At 45.0% G+C, this 25534-nt stretch overlaps 1 protein-coding gene across 1 annotated transcript; it reads right to left on the bottom strand.

The window, feature by feature from the left end:
* Positions 1–877: 877 nt before the first annotated feature.
* On the bottom strand, positions 878–5181 carry DLX5 (distal-less homeobox 5). Its single transcript, XM_045865141.2, has 3 exons — positions 4712–5181; positions 2643–2827; positions 878–1613 (listed from the first exon to the last, which is right to left on the bottom strand). The coding sequence occupies exons 1-3, from the start codon at positions 5064–5066 to the stop codon at positions 1284–1286; spliced, it is 870 nt and encodes a 289-aa protein (XP_045721097.1). The 5' UTR covers positions 5067–5181; the 3' UTR covers positions 878–1283.
* Positions 5182–25534: the final 20353 nt, after the last annotated feature.

Here is a 25534-nt window from a genome sequence, read left to right as displayed (position 1 = left end):
TCCTTCCTGAAAAAACCAGAGTGGTAAAGAGGATGGTGGAGAAAAAAATATATATAATATTATCTCACACAAGATGAAATCAAAACCGAGCCCAAACGCTTTCATTCCTGTCCTCCACCCCACAATTCCCTCTCTTGGCAGGAGAAGGAATGCCCCCCTGCCCATCATGCCTTCCTTGCCCAACTGATTTTGGTTTATCATCCAAGTCCTGTGATCCTTTCCTCTCTCTAAAAGACCTCCAATAAATTTATAATCATATACCAAGGAGTCCGAGACACTACCATTTGCCATGCTGCAAACATTTCAGATTTTTAAAAAAATGTAATGGGAAGGAAAATTTTCTTCTTTTTCTTCTTCCTCCTCCTCTACTTCTTTTTATTCCTCTTCTTCTCCTCATCTCTGGAAGCTCCTATTTGAAGAGAGTGTAATTTGTCTAATTGCTCTGCCAATACACAGAGGTTGTTGGGAGTGGGGGGAGAGTTGTCCATGATAATTGCTTTGAGCTTAGAATTTGGAGCGGTTATTGATGGATTTCTGCGGCTTTTTTACTCACACACAGGGCGGGAGGACCGGATTTAGATTCCAGCATTACTTTCTACCTGAAACAATCTGGGGTTAAACTTAAAATTATCTAAATGTTTTTGTGGTTAGGCCAAAAAAAAAACAAAAACAAAAACAAAAACAAAAACAAAAACCAACCAACCCTAAATATATATTTTATGGCAGTACTATAAACAGGCCACATATGTATATAGACACATAAAGTACAGCATCCAACACACAGGTGTACAGTTTTGCATCCATGCAGCCCCCAATTTCTGTTTTCCTTTTTGCCCTGTTGGATCTCTGCAGAGCTTGTCTTCCTTTAATTGCCTGCATAAAACGTCAGTAGCCCAGTATAAGGCGGGCAAAAGGAGTATTTTTTAGAAACATTTGGCTTTCATGGTCGAAATAATTTTATTTATCCAGAATATACAGTTTAATTCCTCTATCTACAGTTATTTACATGGTTAAAATAACATTGAAAAAAAGTCTTTTGAAAAGTTGAGGTCATAGATTTCAAGGCACCACTGATAGTGTCCACAGTTGCGCAAAAAAGTTCGTCTGTAAAAAAAGGGGGGACGGGGGTCCTTTGAAATGCAATAACTTACATGCAAAAAAGCTTTACACATGAATCTTTTTTGTTTCCGTTTTCCAAACTTCCCCAAATGAATTCCTTTCTTTATGATTTTCTAAAACAGCAAAACACAGCAGTCCCAAAAAAGAGAGCAAGAGAAAGCCGCCTAATAGAGCGTCCCGGAGGCCAGCGCCAGCGGGTGCTGTAAGGAACCAGGCGGCGGCAGGTGGGAATTGATCGAGCTGGCTGCGCTCGGGTACCAGGAAGCCGAGTTCTCCAGGTAGCTGGACGCGGGGGACTGGTTGGAGGTCGGAGGGTGGGCATGAGGGTGGTGGCCGAGCGAGCGGGACGAGCCCTGGGGCTCCCACACCGCCGGAGACTGCGGCGAGTTACACGCCATAGGGTCGCTGGAGCTGGGGCTGTGCTCCGGGGGCATCTCCCCGTTTTTCATGATCTTCTTGATCTTGGATCTTTTGTTCTGAAACCAGATTTTCACCTGGGTGGGGGAACAAAGGCACACGTTACCGGGTCACTCAGAGGCCGCCCGCGCCTTCCCCAGAGCGGCGACTGGAGGCATCTTGGGCCCCCAGGTGGCGCGGACCTGGCGTCTCCCCGCAGCTCGCGCGGCCTAAGGTCAGGAGGACACCCTGACCGGCCAGGCGCTCACCGGCCCCTGCGAGGGCAGGACTCCGAGGCTTTAGCGTCTTGTTTGGGCTGGGGGAGGAGGGCGCGAGGGTCCCCGGCGGCGCGCGCCCACGTGCAGGCCTGCGCAGGGCGCACGAAACGCGGCGCAGCGAGCGTCTCCAAAACAATGGCCGCGCGCCGCGCGCGGGGGCTTGGGGCTGGCCGAGCGCGCGCCGGTGTGGAGGGAAAGGAGCATTGTCCCAATCTCCCGCCCGACTCCCTCCACTCCCTCCTCGGCTTCCAAAGGTCAGAATGCGCCTGCAGCTCAGGGCGGCGTTCGAACATTCTATTTTTTTTTTTTCTTATAGGCCCCAGCAGGGCTGGAGAGGGAGTGAAGGGAATGGGAAGACCCAGGGATGATTTCCCTGCACAGCAGCGCCCCCCACTTCGCGACCCTCAGGCTGCTACGGCCTAAAGCTGCGCAGGAGCAGGGCGTGACCCTTCAGCGTTCCAGCCGGAGGCGACCTTCGCAGCCCGAGACCACCGCGAGGCCGCCGGGCCCTGCTTTCCCCGAAAGGCTCTGCGTTGTGCAGAGAACCAATTTCTCCAGGCTTCGAGAGTGTCCTAGAAATGACCCTCCCCGTGTTTCCAATCTAGGAAACTGGCCCCTCGCCCCTGGAGGCCCGAAGCGGGGGATGAACGGCGTCTCCATCCCCAGCCCCACCGTCGCACGGCGGCGATACCCGGCCTGACTCATGGAGGTAAGGGCGCGGGGTCGGTGTCTTTCTGTGAGTTTCTCGCCGTGCTCTCCGATCGGTTCCAGCCGGTCGGGACGGAACCGCGCGGCCCAGCCTGCCTTGCAGCCGAGGCGGGGCTCGGGCCGCACCGCCGCCGGATTTACCTGTGTTTGCGTCAGTCCCAGCGAGGCGGCCAGCTCGGCGCGTTCCGGCAGGGCGAGGTACTGAGTCTTCTGAAACCTTCTCTGCAATGCGGCCAGCTGAAAGCTGGAATAAATAGTCCTGGGTTTACGAACTTTCTTTGGTTTGCCATTCACCATCCTCACCTCGGGCTCGGCCACTTCTTTCTCTAAATAATCAAAATAGACCCGGTTAGAGTTTGTCCGCAGTGTTTCTTTTGCAGAACCCTCAGATACAGTCCTTGAGTTTTGTTTTGTTTTGTTTTACCCATGCAGTCTTCAGTCTCTTTCACCATATCACCTCCTTTGCTTAACAAGACCCAGAGAAATATGCCCCTCCCCCAAGTCATGAAAAAGCCAGGTAGTTTGATTAATTCCCTACTTAGTTCATTCAGGTTATGGTGGGCTTGTGCAAAGCTCTTTGTACAGCACAGCTCCCTTGGCGTCTGGGATTTAGCCCTTGCAGCAGTTCCTGCTTCACCCTCACTTGTTTTTACGCCCACCCTGTGCTCACCCCCGTTTCTGGGGCGAGCTTGGCCAGCCCCTCCTGGGGTTTCAAGGGGGACGCTCTGGGCCGTGACCCCCCCCCCCGCCCCCACTGTCGGCGTCTGTTCGGGCGCCCGCAGAGACCAGACGCATGGGCAGGGAAGACGCTAACCGAGGTCTCCAAAGTTCAAAGACCCACAAGCAAACTATGCTCCTTCAATTCAGCAGCAAGAGGTCCAGGCCGCTGCAGACAGAGGGCCGATTATGCAGCCCCCATAATCTCCCTGCAGATCTGCGAGGGCACAGATGTGTCTGGTTTCTTTTACAAATAGACTTAATAAGTTCTTGGCCAAAAGGAAAAAAAAAATCTTTCACTTATGCACGAAATACAGAGACACTGAAAGGAATGAAGACATACCATCCCCTAGGTTCTCTTTTAAAATTTATCAAGAGTCACACATTGAAAAGGATTCGGTGGTAGGGTGTTTTCGTAGGAAAAGGGCGGCAGGTCAGGACGAATTTCTCAAAGTCGTGAATGTAGACGGGGAAGAGGACTTTCTGAATGCGTGCTTTACAAACATACCCTGGGGCCACAAGTCCCCTTTCCGAAAAGTACCACCTTATCAAATCTACCCATCTCTGGAAGGGGTGGAGAACCTCTCCGCGGTGTGTGTGTGTGTGTGTGTGTGTGTGTGAGCGCGCCGGTGTGTGGCAAGCTCCTGGGAGAGGAAGGGTGGAAAATGAGGGCTGTGGTCTCGGTTCTGCCAAAGAAGGGGATGCTAATATTAGCAGGATTATTAATGTGCTAGTGGGAAGAGATCAAACCTGACCAGCAAAACCTCTCCAAGGAGACCTCATGCCTCTCTTTTACCGCCCAAGCTCACTGGCCCTCTTAAACTCTCCAACGAAGTTTCAAGGAGGGCGAAAAGAGAGGAGGTGGGGAAGAGGAAGACAAAATTTAGGCACCCCTCAGCAACCCTCCTCCACCCTTAAATGGCTTTTTGTTTCTGGAAATGCCCTGGATAAACCGCAAGGCTCTCCGCGCGTTCTTCCTCTGGCGGGCTCCAGCTCCTCAGCCCTCCACCCCCACCCCGCGCGCCCGGGACACCGACACCACGCTGGCTCGTGGCTGCTCTCAGACTAATCCCGACAGCATCTTTGAGGCAGCCTTCCACTCCCACTCGCACCAACGGAGCACGCTCACCAAAAATTCCAACAACTAACCTCCCCTTTATTACGCAAACGCCACTCAGGCCGCTTGAGTCTTTCTTCTCTCCACCCCTACGCCCTTTTCAGCCTACTTGGCTTTCAGACCAGGCAAGTTGGGAATCCAGAGACTTGAGGGCCTCCCACCCCCAGGTGCCCGAGGGGAGGATTCTTCCAAGAATCCCTAAAATGCTGGCCTTAGAGAACGTCCCTCGGGTGCAGAGTCCAGGCCCCCCTCCCTTCTGCCGGGTGCGCCCCCACACTAGTGGTTGGCGGACCCCCAGTCTCCCAGCCCACCTCGCCGCTCCAGGATCCGGGCTCCCCCTGTATCTGCCCCCATCCCGCGCCCCCTCCCCCCTTACCTGGCTGGCTGGTGGCGCTCGGGACGCGGTTGTAGGCGCCGCCGTACTGGTGGTAGGGGCTGGCGTAGCCGTAGTCGGCGTAAGCTTTGGCGGGGTAGCTGCCGGCGGAGCCATTCACGCCGTGGTACTGGTACGGGTAGGGGTTGAGCGCTTTGCCGTAGGAAGCCGAGGTAGGAGAGCAGTAGCCGTGTGGGGCTCCCCCCGTGGGACTGTAGTAGTCGGAATCGGTGGCCGACGACTCGGGCAAAGTTGGCGATTCCTGAGACGGATGGTGCATGGCTGCGGACGTCTGGAACGGAGCTTGGAAGTCGCCGGATCGGATGCTGGGGACCCTTCTGTCAAACACTCCTGTCATCGCTCGCAGGCGGCGGCTGTCCTTGCTGCTGTGGCGGCGGCTGCTGCCCGAGTTGGCTGTGGGGCTGCTCTGGTCTAAGCAGACATGGCTGTGGGAGCGAGGGAGGAGGAGGAGCAGGAGGAGGAGGAGGAGGAGGAGAGAAGGCGGCGGCGGCGAGGAGGAGGCTGGGAGTCGTGGAGGCTCTGTCTCCGGCGGGCTGACTGATGGCTGAGGCGCAGCACAGCCGTGGTTAAATCCTTAATTGCGCGCTTACGCACAGCGGGGTGGATCGGGTTCCATTGGCCAGGGCCTCGGGAGCAGCAGCAACACCCTAACTCGTCCAACTAGTTTTAGCACAACAAAGCATTGCTTAAAAAAGAGAGAGAGAGAGAAAAAATGGAGGGGGGGGGGGGAGTGTGTGTGTGTGTGTGTGTGTGTTCGCGCGCGCGCGCGCGCGTGTTGTTGTTGCTTGTTGGGGGAGGGGGTCTCAGTCTGTTTTCAATGAATACCAAAGACAACGCAGAAGCCCCAACACCCAGCTCAGTAATATCTGGAGACAATGTGTTCCAATCAGCGGCCTCGGAAAGTGCACATATTTGGGGGGTGAGGTGGGCGTCGGTCTTTCCTTGTTCCCACTTTCCTACCCCTGTGGCTTGCCGGGGGTGGGGGGTGTGGGGGGCGGTGGTGGTGGTGTGGAACTGAACATTGATATTGAAATGAGGAATCAAAGCAGGGAATGGGAGGAGGGAGCAGGGATGTAGGACCCAAAGCGAGAAGGAAACGAGAACAATATTCTTAGTGGGGTGCTGGGAGCCAAGTTGTAACTTACCCGTATTGAAAATTTGTGATTTGGGGAATGACACAAATTTGCAGCAAGCACTTCTTTAGCACAAGATGAGTACTTCTCAGACAAGGGCTGGATAAGGATGCTCAAGAATGCACGCTGCCCATTCAGCTTTTAATGGCAGAGAGTTCCTGCAACCCTAAATCTCTACAATCCCTTAAAAATATCATTGTCACCAGCACAAAGAACTTAATGATGCCCAAATTGCTGGTCCCCAAGAAGAACAGGCAGCCCACATTTTGTTCAGTATTCTTGTCTGTGTGGATGCCATTGGAATAGAGGGTCCATAACTGTGTTCAGTGGCCAGATACTCCTGCAGAAGTGAATGGTTCACTTGTGATCTGTCATTCCTCTGGGACGGAATGGGGAAACCCTAAGAAGACTAGAGGGTAGACAGGGACAAAAACTCTCTGGGGAAGTTGCGTGAAGCCCATGAATTGCCTCCTCCTAGCTCCATAGACGTGGCACCCGAATGCCTGGCTTTCCATTTCTCAAGTCCCAGTTTCTGTATCCCTCCCTTTATTTCCTGCAGCAAACACACCTTAGCTCATATGCAAAGGGCATAAAGGCTCAGTAATCAAACACTTGGAACTCGAGGTTCAGAGTTTGCTTTTCATGACACGTCACTCTTGCTGTAGTGGTGATCCAGCTGGGAGTTTAGAAATTTAACATAAGTCAAACTACCACCTCCCTTTCCACTCCCCTCAAATAGGCAACCACAGGAGCTGGATCCTGATTTGGGCCCTCCCAGCATCTCCCTCCAGGGAATCTGAGACCCAGAACCTGGGATTTCCACCCCACAACTAGGGTGGGCTGGTCGGGCCTCTCATTCCCTCGCCCACCCACTCTCAACCAAAGAAAAGTGTCCACATTAGTTATGTCTAGCGCTAGTTTAGCTTTACCTTGGCCATGGAGCTACTCTGACCCAAAACAGGCCGGCAGGGAGAGCCAGGGATCTGGAACCCGGAGCAGGATGCCAGCCTAGCTTGGGAACTGCAAATCAGTGTAGCCATTCATGTGCCAACTGCCTGCCTCTCTGGGCTGGGTGCAGGGAAACCTCAGCTATTGCTGCACTGCCCTTTGGGGACAATTTCAGGGCAGGAGTGCATAGGGAAGGGGAGGTGTGTGTCACAGGGTTCCCCCGCCCCCACCTCCAACCCGGCGCAAGCCTCCTGCTTTAGGCCTGTGCAGCCCTGAACTTCTCTGACATAGTCGCCAGGTAAACAGAGCCTTGGTTGTCCACTCACCCTCATCTCATGGGGTCGATTTGGGCACCACTGTTCACCCCCTAGATTTAAATTGTGAAGAACTACAGGGCGTTGGGAAAGCAGGAAAGCGGTGCCAACCCCATTAGGCTTCCAGTCCTGGTCTCTGCTCTGGAGAAGTTCTTGGTGCCCATCGAGTCACCTTAGACACATCCTGCCATTTAATTACATGAATCGCTTCCCTAGAGCAATGCTAGGGACGCTTCAAAGCACCTCCTGGCAAAGGGGAGTGGTGCAGGGAGCTGGGCTGCCTTAGCTGGTCCAGCACTCCCCCACTTTTTATTTGTTAAAGGTTTAAAAGTTACTAGGCGAAGGGAAATAAGGTCAATAGGGCTATGCTCCCAACTGGTTATGTCCTTAGACCTTGCTGAGAAGGCGGATTTCAACTAGTATGGGATTGGAAAGGGCAGAATTTGGACACAATTTAGAAGTTAGGGATGGGGTCAGGAACACAATGTTACAATGTTAAGTTAGTTTAGACCTTGTTCAATTTCACTTTTCCCTTGTCAAAAGAAAAAGAAAAAAAAAAAAGACATTCTCATATTTTATCCAAGACAAGAAGGAACAGGGCGGTGGGGAAGGATTTAACATCTTTGTTTCAGTTCCTAAAGTGTTGGTCCTCAGGCCAGACTACAGCCACTTGTGCAAGGAAAGGCTGCGGCTGTGCGAGACCTCCAAATCTGGGGGTGCCTCTGAAGGTCCAGAGCCTCAGTTTTCTTGATTTTGTTCTTTTCTAGCTGGACCCCATTTTCCCCTACCCTTTCCTTACAGGCATCGGGAGGGAGTGGGAGCTCCACGTTGAAAGGAGCCTGATCACAGTCTAGTCCCATTTCATTTAACCTCATAGTCATCGTGGCTCTTTGCACGAACGGCACCCGGGCATGGCTCCCGCTTCGGATCCACACTCTGGGTGCGCACGCTCTGGGCCTCTCGGCTGTCGGGGCAACTTTTGCCGGTACTGTGGGTGGTTCTGACACCAAGGCCTGGGACTTCGTTTTCAGGCCAGCGGGCCGGACGCTGTTGCCTCTTTCAAAACCCACCGACAGGCCCGGCCGTGGAGAAACAGCCCCAAGGCATCAAAATTATCCAGAAGTGCTCTCCCCACTGCGACACGTAGGAAGAATATGAGTAATTTCATCTCCCGGTAGCCGAAATTTACATGGGGCAAAGAGGGGCAGGAGTGGGGGGCGGGCAGGACCCTAAGAGAAGTGCAAGTCTTTACCACGAGCGCCACCCAGTGTCCGCAAGAAACGGCGCGCTGATGGCAAACGTTTCCCAAGCCCAGAGTCACTGGCTGGACAGGCCGGCCGGTCTTTGGGGTTCGAGTACACTAGTACGTGGCTTTCCTTCTTTCCGCTTCCAGCAGATCTTTCTTTCCACTCCACTCCCTTTTGTTCCTTTCCTTGACTCCTTATATATTCATACTCTTCCTCCTTCCACCGGATCACCATTTTCTGGGATTCAGGACAAAATCAGGAGATGTGGGGGGAGTAACAGGCTGTGTTCAATCTGCTGACCTAGAGTGACTGGGACTAGTCGAGGGAGAACCTTATTTCCTGGACAGTTCTGAAGAAGCTGGCCCTCCTCTAACTAGATGAGATGCTGGAGAGGCTGCTGGTGATTCACTACTCTCATGAACTGGAAAGATAGTGCCACTGAGTTTGTGGGAGGAGTGCCTTGGAAAGGAGTGGGAAAGATAATTTTAATAGCCACATTAAACTCAGTTTTCTCCCCCTGGCCCATCTGGAAATCTGTTTACTCATAGGCATGTGAAAAGCAGAACATCCTTTCATTTGGGCTTGAAGCTCCGACAAATCAGTGCATCTGAAAATATTTAATTTATGTATTTAAGGTCATTTTAATATGGAAACTTTTTTTTAAAACTTATTTAAAATGTTGTGCACATCAATCAGATGCGCATAATTCAGGTAGATAAAGGACCCCATAGTATGATACTAGCATGATATATACAAACTTGATACAAACAGTGCTTTTTGACTTTAGAATTTTTATCGGACTACCTGTCTTTTAAAAGTCCCATTTTTAGGCTGAGGTTTATTTTACTTTTTATTTGCAATGCTTTACCCATTACTTTTCTTTATCTGTCCAGTGAAAAATGCTCTCAGAGCAGTTCACTCTTATTATGTCTTTACTGATCATGATCCATCTAGAGTACTTTCCAATCTCAGAAATCTCAAACACACACAAAGCTGGTTATGTCATACATTTCATGGAGATAGATCTGAGTAATTTTATTTACAGTGGAGCTTCACTTTTTCTCTGAGTTAGGGCTCTTAGACCATTTAATAACTTAAGGTAACAGCCCTGAAATATTCAGTTTGATGTTTGTTTAGAAGAGATACATTTCTTCGAACTGGGATGAGGTGAAAAGACAGGAATGATTGTTTCAAAAGTGGTGAAGGCTTTCAAAAATATCACAAGTTGTTGGTCATTGGTTTTGGCAACTCAGCTGAATGGCCTTTGTGTCTCCCAACGGAGAGCTGGGCACATGAGCTTGGGACTGACATTCAGAGGTGGTTCATCCTCTGAGTGAGCAAAACTGTTTAATTCCTCACCTAAGTTTAAAGTTCTTCCCATGTATTCATGAGGCTGAACTAACCAGGCCCAAGCTAAAATGCTTTGAAGCCCTTATAAATTGACAATGAGCTCACCAGGGAGGGAGGTGAGGGAAAGAGTATGGGAGGTGATGGAAAGGATAAGTAGAAAGCAAGATTCCTCCCATGCTGAAATTAATTACAGTACCCCTTTGTCCTCAAGAAAAATGTGTTTGGAGTTCAAGAGTGTCTCTACCAAAGTAATCTCAAAGGATTCACTAGCAAACACTTATAGAAATATTCTGAATAAATTAAAAATCCCTGTAGGGGGAAACTATTTTCCACTTAATTCCAACCTAATAGGATTTCTGTTTATTTCCAAATGATAGTGCAGATCATAGACTTCTGCACATTTTATTTTTATAATTAAGACATTAAAATGTTTATTCATTTAACTTAAACATAACTGGCTAGGAAAAGACCTTAAGTATCCACTCAAATCTATTCTGTATGAGACGAATTTAACATACCACAGCTGAAAACACTTCAAGTTCATCTAAGTAGGAAGTAAATGGGATTATATTATTATATGTCTTTGCAAACTGAATTGAGTCATATTCTTCATCCTAAACTCAGATTTCATCTTCTTGAAAGGAAGGTTTGGCTGTGATACTATTTACAAAACCTTTATTCTTCTTAAAGATATATAAATATTCCAATTAAAAAAATACCCCTTGTGGAGTTAAAAGAAAAGTAATCAGCAGACAGGAATTCAGAGCAATGATCCAAACTCTGGCAAGGAAATAGCAAGAGTGAAGCTTAAGTCATCTTTAATAACATTCTAATTCCAAGATCAATTTAGAATTTTAAAGTTCATTGATCCTAAGCCACTATATTTTTATGATCTGACAACACCATAGGCAAAGATATAAAAAACCACTTCTAAAGTCAAATCCATTCAGATTATGCAAACACCGTGAGCTGGGTAAAACTTGGCGCATAACATACGTGCACATGGGCAGATAGTATAATTTTATGGACGTTTTTGTGCTCTCTCTTAATTATATTATTTTAATAGTTTAAAACAAACAGCAAGAAAATGCAAACATCTTTATCTGCAGCTGTGTTTACTACCTTATACCTTTTATAAAGAAAAAGCTTCTTAAACAGGCAACCCCAACCCGAGATGAGAGGTTTCCCTGCTGTGGTACATGGCATAATCAGCCGAAGCCACGGTGCCCACCTGGACTTGCATCCCTCTGTGCTCCCACAGAAGAAAATTAAGGCAACAGAAAGGAAAAGTCAATAGCTTTCCAAGTGAAGTGTAGCTGACACAGCAATGGAGTCATTTTTATTTTTTTAAGATTTTATTTATTTATTTGGCAGAGACACAGCGAGAGAGGGAACACAAGGGGAGTGGGAGAGGGAGAAGCAGGCTTCCTGTGGAGCAGGGAGCCCATGTGGGGCTTGATCCCAGGACCCTGGGATCATGACTCGAGCCGAAGGCAGATGCTTAACCACTCAGCCACCCAGGCACCCCAACAATGGAGTAACTTCCAAAAGTTGTGGGCAGAAAAGAGACATTACTCTGCCATCCAGAATCTTAGTTATGGTCAACCTGTTTATCCCACGGGCATTTAAGTCAAATTTTGCTTTTGCAACATTAAGTCTTCAGTTTTATTTCACTGTTTCAACATGGTCTCTACAGGCCCTTGGATGGTGCATTTAGCCAAGTGTTATATGAACATATACATTCATGTAATTTATTGCTCCATCCTGGTTTACAGTTTTGGGTATGTGACTTCATACACTAACAACAGTTTGAGTGCACTTTCACAGTTTTAACCCCAATGGATGTATGCATTTCAGTTGGTTACTTAGGAAATCAGGGGACACTTTGGTTGCTGTTGTAACTTTTTGCAGGCAATGTATTATGTGTCTGCATGCACTATGGTGAGTCTAAAATGGGATAGGGGCAGCCAAAATGGGTGAAGGGGATCAAAAGGTACAAACTTAGAGTTATAAAATAAGTAAGTCATGGAGATGTGATGTATAGCGCGGTGACTGTGGTTAATAATGTGGTATTGCATATTTGAAGGTCCCTAGAGGGTAGATCTTAAACATTCTCATGACAAGAAGAAAAACCTTTGTAACTATATATGGGGGCAGATGTCAACTAGACTTAGTGTGATCATTTGACAATATATGCAAATATCGATTCATTATGTTGTACACTTGAAACTAATATAGTGTTGTATGTCACTTATACTGCAACAAGAAAAGTAAAATAAATGGGGTTTAGAGATAGTTGGGATTTTTCTTATAAGTTCCAGGAATCCCTGGAAATAGAGAGGAAAAAGATCATTCTGTTTATGAAACTCTGGACTTCAGCTAGCTGCACAGAATATATTCAGACATTGCATTAAATCCTCTCCTAGGAAAAACAAGTGAAGATGGAAATCAACAAATTAAATAAAGAACGGATACAGGTGAGTGTAGCTGCATTCATACATGGAAAAATTGAAAATATCCCATGGACATACCATTCTTTCTCTACACTTTGTTATTTGACTCTCTCTTGGCTGCAGGGGTGTCCTGTCTTACAGCTTTTTCATACTTGCCGTTTAAGAGTTGCAGACACTTCATAGAAATCACCGTGGTAGGTCTCTGATAGGTAATCTACATGGTAAACTTGGAGAGGCTAGGGAGAAATTTTTAGCATTGAGAAAAAGAAGTGAACCAATCATCTTTGTACAGTGAAAGTGTTTTTTAAAAAGATTTTATTTATTTATTTGTTTGAGAGAGAAAGAGAGAACAGGAGGAGGGGCAGAGGGAGAGAGAGAGAGGGAGGGAGAGAAGCCTTGATCTCAGGACCCTGAGATCATGACCTGAGCCGAAATCAAGAGTCAGATGCTTAACTGACTGAGCCACCCAGGTGCCCCTGGTGATAGTATCTTTAATAGAAGCCAGTGATTTAGGTGTGAAACTGGGAGAAAAAAGTATTCAGTAATTAAAATCATCTGGTACAATTTCTCTAACTTACGAGAGCAATGGAAAAGATTGGCAGAGAAATAGGTGGAAGACACGAAAGCAAAAAGATCAAAACAGCCAGGCATCAAGAACCATCCCATTCTCTCCAATTAGAATCATCATTGGGGTGGCATTTAGGAAATAAGCACTTGTCTACCCAAGGTTTGTCTTTTGGGAATACTTCCCGGAGAAGTTGGAATCTATGAGATAGAAGGTGCTAATGACTGTTCTTTTCTTTTGACTTTCTTTTAGTAAGGTCATTAAAATCCTAATGTGGCCCTAAATATCACACTTCAGGAAAAAAGTGCTCAAAGTTTTTCTAATATATTGCTGGGCTCCATTCTTCATAGTGTTATAGCAAACATTTGGCATGTCTTGCAAATTTTATGGACCTTTAAATGGTTTTTTCCCAAAGGGATGTCATACATAATTCACTTTACTTTCCTAGTAGCCTAAAGAAGTAGCTATGTCAGGTTGTTATGGGTGGTCTTCAACTTTTATATATTTGCCTTTCATTTAACTTGGACTTGCTCATATTCCATGTTGGCACTCCTACCCCACCCTTTATGGGTGGTTGCGAGCCATGATGTGGTAGCACTGCTTGCCAGCCTCTGCCGTTGGGAGTAAAGCACCTGGCTTTCCAGGGCTGACGTGAACATTGCCAAGTGAGTGTCCCTTTCATGCCACACCATGCCCAGGAGCATCCGGGCATCGAATTGCTGGCCCAGGCAGGGCTCCCATCCCTCCCTGCCTGGCCTGTTTCCTCTTTTTCTCTTACCACCATCCTTGCAATCCTTACCCTCTCTGTGGGCACTGAGTTTGCCTAAGTTTCTATAGGTCCCTCTCGGTTGGTGGGCACCTCCCATGCCCGTGAAAGACAAGCTACCACCTCCTCTGTGCTCCAGGTGGTTGGGCCAGAGGGAGAGAGCACCAGTAGGAACCATAGTTAGGGACCTTATATTTGTTTATCTCTTTAGAAATAAATAACCACTTTCGAATACATGTATTTTGGATAAAAGGTACTCCTTGAATAACTTTTTAAAATTTTATTTATTTATTTTTATTTATTTTTAAAGATTTTATTTATTTTTTGACAGTGAGAGAGAGAACACAAGCAGGGGGGAGTAGGAGAGGGAGAAGCAGGCTTCCCGCGGAGCAGGGAGCCGGATGCGGGGCTTGATCCGAAGGCAGACCCTCAACCAACTGAGCCACTCAGGCACCCCCTTGAATATCTGTTTGACAGATTAATAAACTAAAGCCCAAAGAGTCCACTTTCATAATAATAATACTGGACTTTGCTTAGAGTTTTAAACTTAAAAAAAAAAAAACAAAAAACAACCAGAGGGCTCTCATATAATTTAATATTTACCTGTACAGTAGGCTTGAGAGGAAAGCAAGGCCGGGAGAAATCTGACTTCCTAGCTTCCTGTTTGGCATACCCTACATTATAAGACTGTACTACTACCTAAGACTAGTAAAAATTTCCCGTGCTTAAAATGCTTTCTGGATACACATGCGCACGCGCACGCACACACAGGTGGTCATAGACTGAAGCAAATTTGCTACTCTTTTAATACAAAAATTAATATCCATGAGACATTACCTCTGTACTAACTGCTTTGTGTGTATTATTTTATTTCATCTCTACAACAGCCCATAAGGAAGTGCCATTGTTAATCCATTTGTACTGAGGAATGTGAGACAGAGAGGATAAGAAATTTAATTATGTTCCCACAGCTAGTAAGTTTATTGCATGGGGAAATCTCCAAAACCAGAAATCCTTTATCCTGTGGAAAATAAAAACAGTTGTGGCTTTAGATACCAGAATACCATTTCTGTTGCTGTTCTCCTTTCCTTTGTATTCTTTCTCTGAAGACACAGGCAATAATTCTTTTAGTTGTAATGGTTTGTTTGTGTCAACAATTTCCTTTTCCTTTAATGAATCACGCTTTTCTTTAGGATCCAGTTGCTGGATATTAGCATCCGCAACTTAGGAAATTGAATTGAGATATGAGGTATATCTGGGGGTAGGGAGAATTTTTAGGTTAAGTTGCTCTGATAGAAAGCTTAATTCCATAACTTACGTTAAATGTCAATGAGCAGTTGGTGACTGGAGCTAACTAATGGCAAATCCACATAAAACTGAGCCAGAGATCCTATTCTACTGTTTGCCTCCGTCCATTCCTTTCTTCCACCCCACGTTCACATAGGTATCTCACACATCCATCTGTAGACAATTCCTGCAAAATTTTCAGCTTATCAAAGCTGGTGGAATTATGTGTAGGGTGACTATATATTGTATCATTCAAACCAGGACACTTTTGAAAGTGAAGAGAGTATGGTAATAATTACCCTACCATAACAGGAATAAGCTGGAATGCTTCTGGCCAAACCTTGATTTTATGGTATATTTCTAACACTCCTCAAAGTCTCTCGGGAGGCCATCCTGGGAAGTTCTGTCCAGTAGCCTGGCATCATGGGAATTTGCATGGTAGGGAGAGCAGAGGTTTTCTAGATGCCTTGGGTCTGAGCTTCTCGGCCTGGCGCCAGGAGGTTAGGGATGGTCAGGCCCACTTTCTGTAGTAATGTAGGTTGTGTACTGCACAAGGGTGCCATGATGAAAGGAAAATGGGAACTGAAATCCAGCCTGCACCTTACTTGCCCAGGCATGTGTCCAGGCAAGAGGCTGTATCTACCTCAAGAAAAGTGCATCTGTTTCTAATTCACACAAACTCACTAGACTCTAACTCTAACTCACTCCACAGACTTGTGGATTCCCTGAGTACAACAGAATTCAGTCCTTTGTCTAACTTTTCTTACGTGTTGACTCTAAATCCCTTATTTCATTTTGATTATTATCTTTTTAATAGTCCTGGAAGAAATCACTCCTCTCTATTTTTAAAAATGCTTAACCTGAATCCCTCACATAATAGAAAACTTCAGAGAACTGAAACCCAAGGCGCCCAAATGCACAAAAGTATACTGGAAGGCTTTGTTTTCTTTTCAGCTTGGACCTTCCTAAGGCTTTTCAAAATCTGGTATATAGAGGGGATAAATGCCGTACCTCAACTGACCATTTATCAAGGGCCGTATTCCTTGTCTTCTGTGAGGTGTGCCATGTGTAACAAAGACATTTCTCTCACTGCCAAGGTTTCTTCAAAAAGTGAAACATGGAGAACTGTTACCTTTCACAAAACTTTTAAAATGTACTCCCTGCCCTTGCAAAAAGATATGACGATCTGGTGCAATTAATGTTGGACCATTGACCCCAAGAACAATGAATGTTTCAAACACAAATTGCTTTTGAGAATCAGAGTCCTATTCTGGGCTTGAAGATATTCATGTAGGAAATTAACAGAGAATTTTAATAAAAACCCTTTGGATAAAGAAAATTAGATGAGCAGTGCCAGTTTGTCTTTTAAGTTGCTTGAGCACATCTGTCATAACAGACATTGCTCCAGATTGTGGAACCCTTTCCTTCTAACATCTTTTAATGGTAGTAGAACTTACAACGCCATAATTTCCTTTCATTTTTGACAGTGTTATACTATCTTTATAGACTTACACTGACAGCATTTCATCTTGACATCATTAGATCATCTCACCTGACTTTTGCATGGCGCACATCATTGCCGTATGGCGATGGCGCTACACAATTACCGTGAAATGAATAGGGTATTAACATGATCACTGAAAAAAGGTTAGCACATACAGATATAGTATTCTGCATTTGAAAGCATTTTATAGCTATTAATTAGTCTGCCCAACGCTCCTGGGATCCCACTGAAACTTACTATTCTTTTTTTTTCACCAAGTAGGATAATGAAAGAGACTGACTTTCGTTAGGCAATATATACAGGACCAGGTAGTGGCTGAACTTTTCTTAACTTCCTTGACTTTTTTAAGCCTAAAAAAAGTTGGATATAAAGATGTATGGTAACTAGTCACTGTCTTGAAAGGCTAGGCATGTAAGAAAATTTCATTTCATTTAGGAATTCCACTTTTCCTCTCATCTACATGATTATCAGGGCAATTAATGAGAATCAGTTCTTCTAGGTTTTGTGAATGTTGGTCAATATATAGTCTGGGCTTATTTAAAGGTTTCTTTTAACAAGATGGCATTGATTTGGTCTGAGAAAAATCACTTAGGTTTTAATCACTACCCAGGAAATTGTGTGATTAAAAATTAAGTAATTTTTCTTTTTAAAAAAATTTTTTATTAACATATAATGTATTATTTGTTTCAGAGGTGCAGGTCTGTGATTCATCAGTCTTACACAATTCACAGCGCTCACCATAGCACATACCCTCCCCAATGTCCATCACCCAGCCACCCCATCCCTCCCACCCCCCTCTACTCCAGCAACCCTCAGTTTGTTTCCTGAGATTAAGAGTCTCTTATGGTTTGTCTCCTTCTCTGGTTTCATTTTGTTTCATTTTTCCCTCCCTTCCCCTATGATCCTCTGTCTTGTTTCTCAAATTCCTAGTGAGATCATGCTATAAAATCAACTCTAGGACCATAGAAATCTTGATAATGGAAAATTATCAATAGTTCCTTCATATTTTTTCTAAAATATCTAATAATGATAATGCCTGACCAATGACATTCCAGATATGAGAGTTTATGTGTTATCTGGGTAGGAGACGGTGGGCCAATTATCTTTTCCTTAGTCCCATAATTCACCCTCATTTGCAGTTTTAAGGTAGTGGTACACATTGGTTGTATGAATTAGTCAAAAATTTTATACACTTTCTGAGCCTCATTTTCTCATTTGTGTAATTATGAACAAAGTGTTTAGTAAAGATTGTCACGACGGTAAGATGAGATGCCAGGGGCACCTGGGTGGCTTAGAGCGTTAAGCGTCTGCCTTCAGCTTAGGTCATGATCCCAGGGTCCTGGGATCAAGCCCCGCATTGGGCTCCCTGCTCAGCAGGAGTCTGCTTTTCCCTCTCCCTCTGTCTCTCCCCCTGCTCGTGCTCTCTCTCTGTCTCAAATGAATAAATAAAATCTTTAAAAAACATGAGATGCCAGATGTAAATCTCTTGGCTCAGTGCTTGGGCATAGTAGGCTCTCAATAAAGAGGAACAATTACTATAGCTTGAGAGACCTTGACTAGCCTGGGAACTAGGGCAGAAACTTTGGTGGCTTGGGAGCAGGACTTCTCAAGGGACATTTCTTCACTCTTGGCCTTTCTTTTGCTAGGTTTACACTGCCAGGATAGGGCAACATTCCAGAATCTCAGGGATTATTATTTTACTTGGACACTGTCTGCAATGATTCAGTGGTGAAAGGGAGCAGTGTCAGCAGATGGAGCCTGTAGATGGATCAGAACCAGTTTGTCTAACTTCGACTAATATTATATTACCAAATCTGTCCCTACCCGCCTGTAAAAGGAAGAAACCATATGAGAAGAATATACATTTTCACCTTAATCGAATAAAGTCATAACTCCTGGGGTTATACAGATGTCCATGTATATTGATCTATTTAGAGTTACATCGATTTTGTGACAAATTCGTATTTTTAATCAAATGTACTTCTGAGGTCAGGAATATCACTTCTTTTATATCTTATCCACACCTCCAGTCTTTCCTTGTACCTTTGAATTTACTTTTTCCTCTTCAGTCCAGCCTGTCTAACTTTATTCTAGGCCCTCCTCATCTCAGACCCTGCTATTACGAAAGCTTCCAGTTGGTCTTCCTACTTACAGCCTCTCTGTGTTCTACTCCATCAACCCCAACCCCATTCTGCTTCCCCAGTGATAGCCATTTCCTATGAGATCTAGTCTGAACCCCACATTGTGGCATGAAACACTCCAGAGTCTAGCTCTCACCCCATTGTTCCCATACAGCTCCATCTCCTTGAGCTCCCAAAACAATCCCATTTCTTTAGTCAAGCTGATTTCCTCCTCACGCCCTGTTATACCATAAACCTTTTCACCTCTACATCTTTGACCGTTCTCCCCTATGTTGGGGCTCAGTGTGGAAAGCAGATGTCATTTTAGGTGTTTCAGGCAGCAAGGGACCTCATAGAGGCAGTTGGGTGCTTGCAAAAGTGTCAGAAGGGCTGGAGGAAGAGTCTAGGCCAGGCGTCCAAGGATGACTCCTGGAGCACCGTGGAGGCGGCTACCAGAGAGATTTCATTCACCAACACACTGCAGCAATGCAAGGATCAGAAGCTGCTGCCATCACTGCAATTGCCTCTCGACCAAAGAAGCTGAAGAAAAAACAAAACACTGAAATGTGATTGGGGCGGGGGGAATCCCAAACTCCTTTTCATACCCTGTAGCTAGCAGTAGAGAGCTAAAAGTGTCATGAAGATGACCTCTCCTTCACTTCTGCTTTCTACATGGAACATAGTGCCTATCACTGCAGCCAGGATCCGAGCTGCAAAGAAATCTTGGTGTACATGACCGCAACTAGAGAGAAGGTGAATGGAGGTTGAGAGAGCCAGTCCATGGTTTTAACACCTGCGCTTGCTCACTTCCCCTGCATATATGGTATATGATGTATATGTATGTATGGGGCATGACACCAGGGTCTGCCCTCTTCCTTGTCTACCAAAATTTACCCCTCTCGAGGCTTGATTCAAATGTCTCCTCTAGGAGATAGCAAACAGCGCCATTGGTAGACTTTTATACTTCCTAATTATCCTTAATGCACTTTGCAGAAATGGTAAATATGTGGTTCACACAGCCACATCCTGCCTCCTTACACCTCTGACAGTTATCCCACTTAAAATAGCGAGATTAAAGCACAAGGTCTACTCAGCCTGGCATCGGCCTCAGAATCCTTCTTATCTGGGTACTCAAGTCAGCTTCAGTCAACTGATAGACAATGATGCTTCAGATTAATGTTGTTTGCCATCCCTGATGTCTTTGCTGCAGGCATCTGGACAGCTCTTGATTTTATTGGATTGTAATTCTGACGTGATTGTTCCCTAATCTCAAAGTACGATGATCCGTAGGAAGGTACCTGCGGATGTGTTGGGAGAAATAAATAGTCCCTAAATCATAGATTTTTGATCCCAAAAGGGCTTAAAAAAAAAAATAACCTGGTAGGGCTCTTGGTCTATACGTAAGATAAGTATTATATCTGGTTTTAAAAATGACTAAACTGAGGCCCAGAGAAATTAAGTATGTTTCTGAGATTATACAGATAAATTACAGAGTTTTATCTGATAAAAAAACATTGCACTGCAAGGTGGATTATTAATGAATCACGTCTCCCAATTTTTATACTTCAAAAATTTTTGATAATTACCATGTATAAAGTATAACCTCAGTTACTGAGTCTTTCCCTTTTTTGCTATTTTTTGTCTGCCAGGAAAAAAATCACAAATAACAGAAATAGTACCTAGGATAAGACTGGAGGCTACTGAGTTGTTGTTTTGCAATGTTTAACCTTAAGAAAAAAAATTTGCAAAATAGGTGAAATTTATCTAACTTAACACCTGTCTTTAAGTGCTCAGTTTTTCCTTTCCCTTGGCCTACCAGGACTCTCTCGTGGATACTTAAGGTTTCCCACAGGCTTTTCCTCTCCGGAGAATTGCCCTGTACGCTAGAGCTTTTTCATTAATCAGCACACTGGTTACCTCTATAGTGCTATTAACCTAAAACTAATAGTTCTGTGTGCCCTTGCCTTCCCATAATCTGCATCTTATTGACTTCTCCTTACTTGCCTTTGCCTGCTGTGTTCATTTTCTATTGCTGCCATAACAAACTAGCACAAACCTAGTGGCATGAAGTATACAATTTATTGTCTTACCGTTCTGTGGGTTAGAAGTCTGGTATGGGTTTCACCAGACTATAATTAAGGTATGTGCAGACTGTGCTCCTTTCTGGAGGCTCTGGGGGAGAATCCATTTCCTGCTTCCGGGGGATGATGGTCAATTTCAGTTCCTGGTAGTGGCAGGGCTGAGGTCCCAGTTATCTTGCAGGCTATCAGCATAAAGCTGTTCCATTTTCTAGAAGCTGCTGTGCTCCTTAGCTCACTCCTCAGCTCTGTCCGCAAAGCCAACAACAGTGAATGGAGTCCTCATGCCGCAACTCTCTGACCCACGCTTTTACTTTAAAGGGCTCATGTGATTTGATGGGACATACTCAGATGACCCAGGATAATCTTCCTATTTCTGGGTTGTAAACTTAATTACATCTGCAAAGTCCCTTTTCCATGTAAGGTGACGTAGTTACAGGTTTCAGGGACTAAGTAAGACAGGGTCACCTTTGGGTGGCCATTCTGTCTGTCACACCTGGCTTCTGTGGCGTTACCTCATTCTGATCCAGTCTTCCCCCTGTATTTCTTGCTTGCCTTCTTTCTTTTCTTTTAGTCTTTCTTCTTACTACACTACTGAGCATCTCCTACAATGGGAGGTACTTACATGTTAGTGATACAAAGATGACAAAGGCATGGCCCATGTCCTCAACTATCTGGTGGTTCTTCTCTTACTCCTCCTCCTCCTCTTCTTCTTTTTTTTAAAGTAGGCTCCGTGCCCAAGCGTGGAGCCCAACACGGGGCTTGAACTCACGACCCTGAGATCAAGACTTGAGCCGAAATTAAGAGTCAGACACTTAACTGACTTGAATCACCCAGGCGCCCCTTCTCTTACTCTTCTGATTGTTCCTTTTATTTATTTATTTTTTATCATCCATCATTCTGTCCGCACATGGAGCCCGTCAGTGTCTGAGATTTTCAGCACATGAGCCTTGATTCTACTTCCCTTTTTCAAATCTCTCTCCTGAATTCCAGTTATACATCTGCAAATCGACACTTCAACTGATTCCATGACTACCTCCAGCTCAGGCAGGATGGACTTCATCATCAAGCTTCTGATTTTCCTCTTTCTTCAGTGAGTCCAAAATTCTCCCAGTCACCAAGGTAGAAAACTTTGCAACAACCTTGATTACTCCTCTCTTATTTCTGTAACAGAGATGATATTTCTGGGGGGAGGATATCAAGTTCATGTATTTTATTCCTGGCAAACCCTAATTCCTGGCTGTCCCACAGTTTTCACATCCAGCTCTAGCCAACTTATACTATTGCGGTTTTGTCATAGTATAAGGAAGATTTACCTTTTGCCTGTGATGGCTAGGCTGTAAAATTCTGCCCTGTGGTAGAAGAGAGATGCAACATAGAAGAATTTGAACTGAGAGAAAGAGTAAAGCCCTCTTTATTTTTATTTTTTTCAAAGATTTTATTTATTTGACAGAGCCACAGTGAGAGAGGGAACACAAGCAAGGGGAGTGTGAGAGGGAGAAGCAGGCTTCCCGTGGAGCAGGGAGCCCAATGCGGGGCTCGATCCCAGGACCCTGGGATCATGACCTGAGCCGAAGGCAGACGCTTAACGACCGAGCCACCGTGGCACCCTGGAAAGCCCTCTTTAAAGCCAAATAAGTTTCCATTGTGTATATACTATACTTTCTTGATCCATTCATCCATCAATGGACATTTAGGTGGTTTTCACATCTTGACTCCAAGTTCTTTTCTCCCTCATTGTCATGATGTTACATGAGTCTTGCTAACCTTGAGATGCATCTTGGGAGGAGCAGGGAGAGAGAAAAAAATCTGAAAGATTATGCAGCTTTCAAATAGAGGGGCACCTGGCTGGCTCAGTTGGAAGAGCATGTGACTCTTGATCTCGAGGTTGTGAGTTTGAGTCCCACATTGGGGGTAGAGATTACTTAATAAACATATAAATAACCTAAAAAAAAGACTGAATTATTGCAAAGTGACTTTAAAGCAGGGAGACCAAGACACTTGAAGTGTAAATTTTCTTGACCCTAGATTCATACATATGGCAGTGAGGTCTCATGAGAAAGATAAGATTGGTTATAGAAAATGAAGAAGCATGATTTTTTTTCCCTTGCATTTTTTTCATATTTTGTGACTATGAAGTCCTGCTACATTTCTCCTTCTGTGAAAATATAGCTTGTGGGCGCCTGGGTGGCTCAGTCGTTAAGCGTCTGCCTTCGGCTCAGGTCATGATCCCAGGGTCCTGGGATCGAGCCCTACATCGGGCTCCCTGCTCAGCGGGAAGCCTGCTTCTCCCTCTCCCACTCCCACTGCTTGTGTTCCTGCTCTCACTATCTCTCTCTCTGTCAAATAAGTAAATAAAATCTTTAAAAAAAAAAAAAGAAAGAAAATACAGCTTGCAAAAATCACTCAACTTCTCCCTCCCTCTCTGGATCTACTCCCTTTGCAACACGAAACTGACACTGCTCCCATCAAGAAGTAGAGTATACTTTTTGATTCTGGGCTGGACTTAAAACTTTCTTTGTCCAAAATAACATGGTAGAAATTGTGACATGCCAGCTTCAAGTCTATGCTTCAAACTTCTGCTCATTCTCCTGGGCCTCTGCTTTCACTCTGAGAACAAACCCTGGCTAGTTTGCTGGAGAAGAAAACCACATGAAGACTCAGGTCATCTCAGATGCCATCCTAGATCAGCCAGCCCCATCTGACAGAACAAATAACTCCTGCCTGCCCCAGCTGAGAAGAATCCTGCAGCCAACTCATAGATTCACAAGAAATAATACAGTTATTTGAAGCCAATAAATTTTGGGGTGGTTTGTTATGCAGCAGTAGCTAACCGATACACCTCTAGAAAAAAAAATGCCCTACTGCCTCTTTTCTTTCTGTCACTGCATCACAATAACCTTATTGTCTTACCGTTCAGCTCTCTCATTTTCTAACCATCTGGTAACTCTAAACCAGATCAAGCTCTGCACACCTCTTTCTTTACCCTTAAGTCCTGGGGATCAAAATCACAATAGTACTTGACACCAAATCCCTCCCTGATTTTATTTTCAGGGATAAAATTCCTTCCCCTTGCTGCAGCCCTCAGAACTTCTTAGTCTTCCTCCATCACTGTGGTAGCTGCCACCCCTGCAGCTCTTCTGGGAGCAGCTTCCCCAGCTGGGCCAGGGATGCAGGTCGCTGGTGTGCCATCCTCTGTGTGCTCTGCTCTGTATCACTCCCCCAAGTCCTGTCTCTGGAGGGGAGTCTTCCTGACAGTGTTTCTATCTACCCTTGGTTGGAGAGTCTTTCAGTGACGACAGGTCAATCTGGAATAATCTGGCCTCCCTGTGGTTGTCAAAGGCCTTTGAAAGAATGCCTACACTTTTTGTTTTTTAGCTTCAATTTTCAAAAAAGTTGGAGCAAGAAGGAACTGCTTGATACAATGGAATATTATTCAGCCTTAAAAAAGAATGAAATTCTGATACTGGCTACAACATGGATGAACCTTGAGGACGTTATATACTGAATGAAATAAGCCAGACACAGAAGAACAAAAATGGTATGATTCCACTTCTAGGAGGTACCCAGAACAATCAAATACATAAGGATGGAATGTAGAACAGTGGTTGTCAAGGGTCAGGAGAAGAGGGGGTGGCCAGTTACAGAGTTTCAGCATGGCATGGTGAAAAGTCCTGGAGATGGGTAGTAGTGATGGTTGCATGACCATGTGGATGTACATAATGCCACTTAACTGCCCACTTGAAAATGGTTAAAATGGCAAATTTTGTGATATGTATATTTTACTAAATAAAAAATGTGAAATAAAAAAACACTCAAGGAGATACCACTTCACATGTGCAAAGAAGGCTAGCATAAATTAAAAAGGAAAAAAAAAAAAGAAGGTCCCAAGGAGCTTTCAGACTGGCCTAAACTTGGCGTAGTCTCTAAACTCTTTCTAGATCCCTTGAGACTTTATTTTCCTTCTGGGCTCGAAAGTCTTACTGTGTTGTGTTCTGCTGCAAGTCCTCAGCCCAAAGCCACTTTCTTGTTTGGGTACTTTCCCATCTCGTCTCTGTTGAGTCAAACCCCTCCCATCCTGGGGTCCAGTTCAGATCCCATTTGCCGTATGAAATCCTCCCTGACTACCACCTCGATCATCCTTCGAGCTCCCCTTGACCTTACTGTTTGTAGTTATTTAGCCCTTTTCACGAACTGTTTCCCATTGTTAAAAACATTCTAATTAGTTCTTGACGTGTTCAAATATGTCCATATCAGCATCTGTTTACCCTGTGCTAGAGTCTCATCCAACTAATCTATACATACTTTTTTAAAAAAATAATCAAATTTTGTATCTCTCTAGTTCTTTTTTTTTTAAGTTTTTTTATTGTTATGTTAATCCCCATACATTACATCATTAGTTTTAGATGTAGTGTTCCATGAGCTCTCTGGTTCTAATAGCTGACATAGAACACTGTGTATGTTGTTGCTCAATAATTGTAGGTCAGTCATTTGATTCTGTGTTGTTCCTGCCAACATAATCACGACAGAACTTTTCTGAGGAAAATGCCCAAATCCAGTGTTTCTCAACCTGTTTTTCACCGTGACACCCTCCTCCCTCCAGGAGCCTTTACAGGTATGTTTTCCTAATCTCCTTCCCCCCTGAAATTTTAACACCACAGATAAACAGTATATCCCTTTATGGAACATTTGTGTATCCATACATAAAGAGTAAGATATTTTTCTCCTGCTTGAGAGTGATATCCTACCATGGAGAATGTATGCCTTAGCCCAAAGAGGACATGAGCTCTTAATGCTCTGCAGCAAGGCAGAGTGGATGGCTGACCAAGTATTTCAGATTCCTCTAAGCACAGTGTCATGGAGAAGTTCTTCTTTTTTTAAAAAAAATTTTAAAAGACTTTATCTATTTATTTGACAGAGAGAGACGGAACACAAGCAGGGGGAGTGGGAGAGGGAGAAGCAGGCTTCCCGCCACGCAGGGAGCCCGATGCGGGGCTCGATCCCAGGACCCTGAGATCATGACCCGAGCCAAAGGCAGAT

This window comes from Mirounga angustirostris, unplaced genomic scaffold, assembly GCF_029215605.1.
Source record: "Mirounga angustirostris isolate CCGP_5_RB_7025 unplaced genomic scaffold, mMirAng1.0.hap1 SCAF_12, whole genome shotgun sequence".
Lineage (NCBI taxonomy): Eukaryota > Metazoa > Chordata > Mammalia > Carnivora > Phocidae > Mirounga > Mirounga angustirostris.
This window is presented reverse-complemented; position numbering and strand designations above follow the sequence as displayed.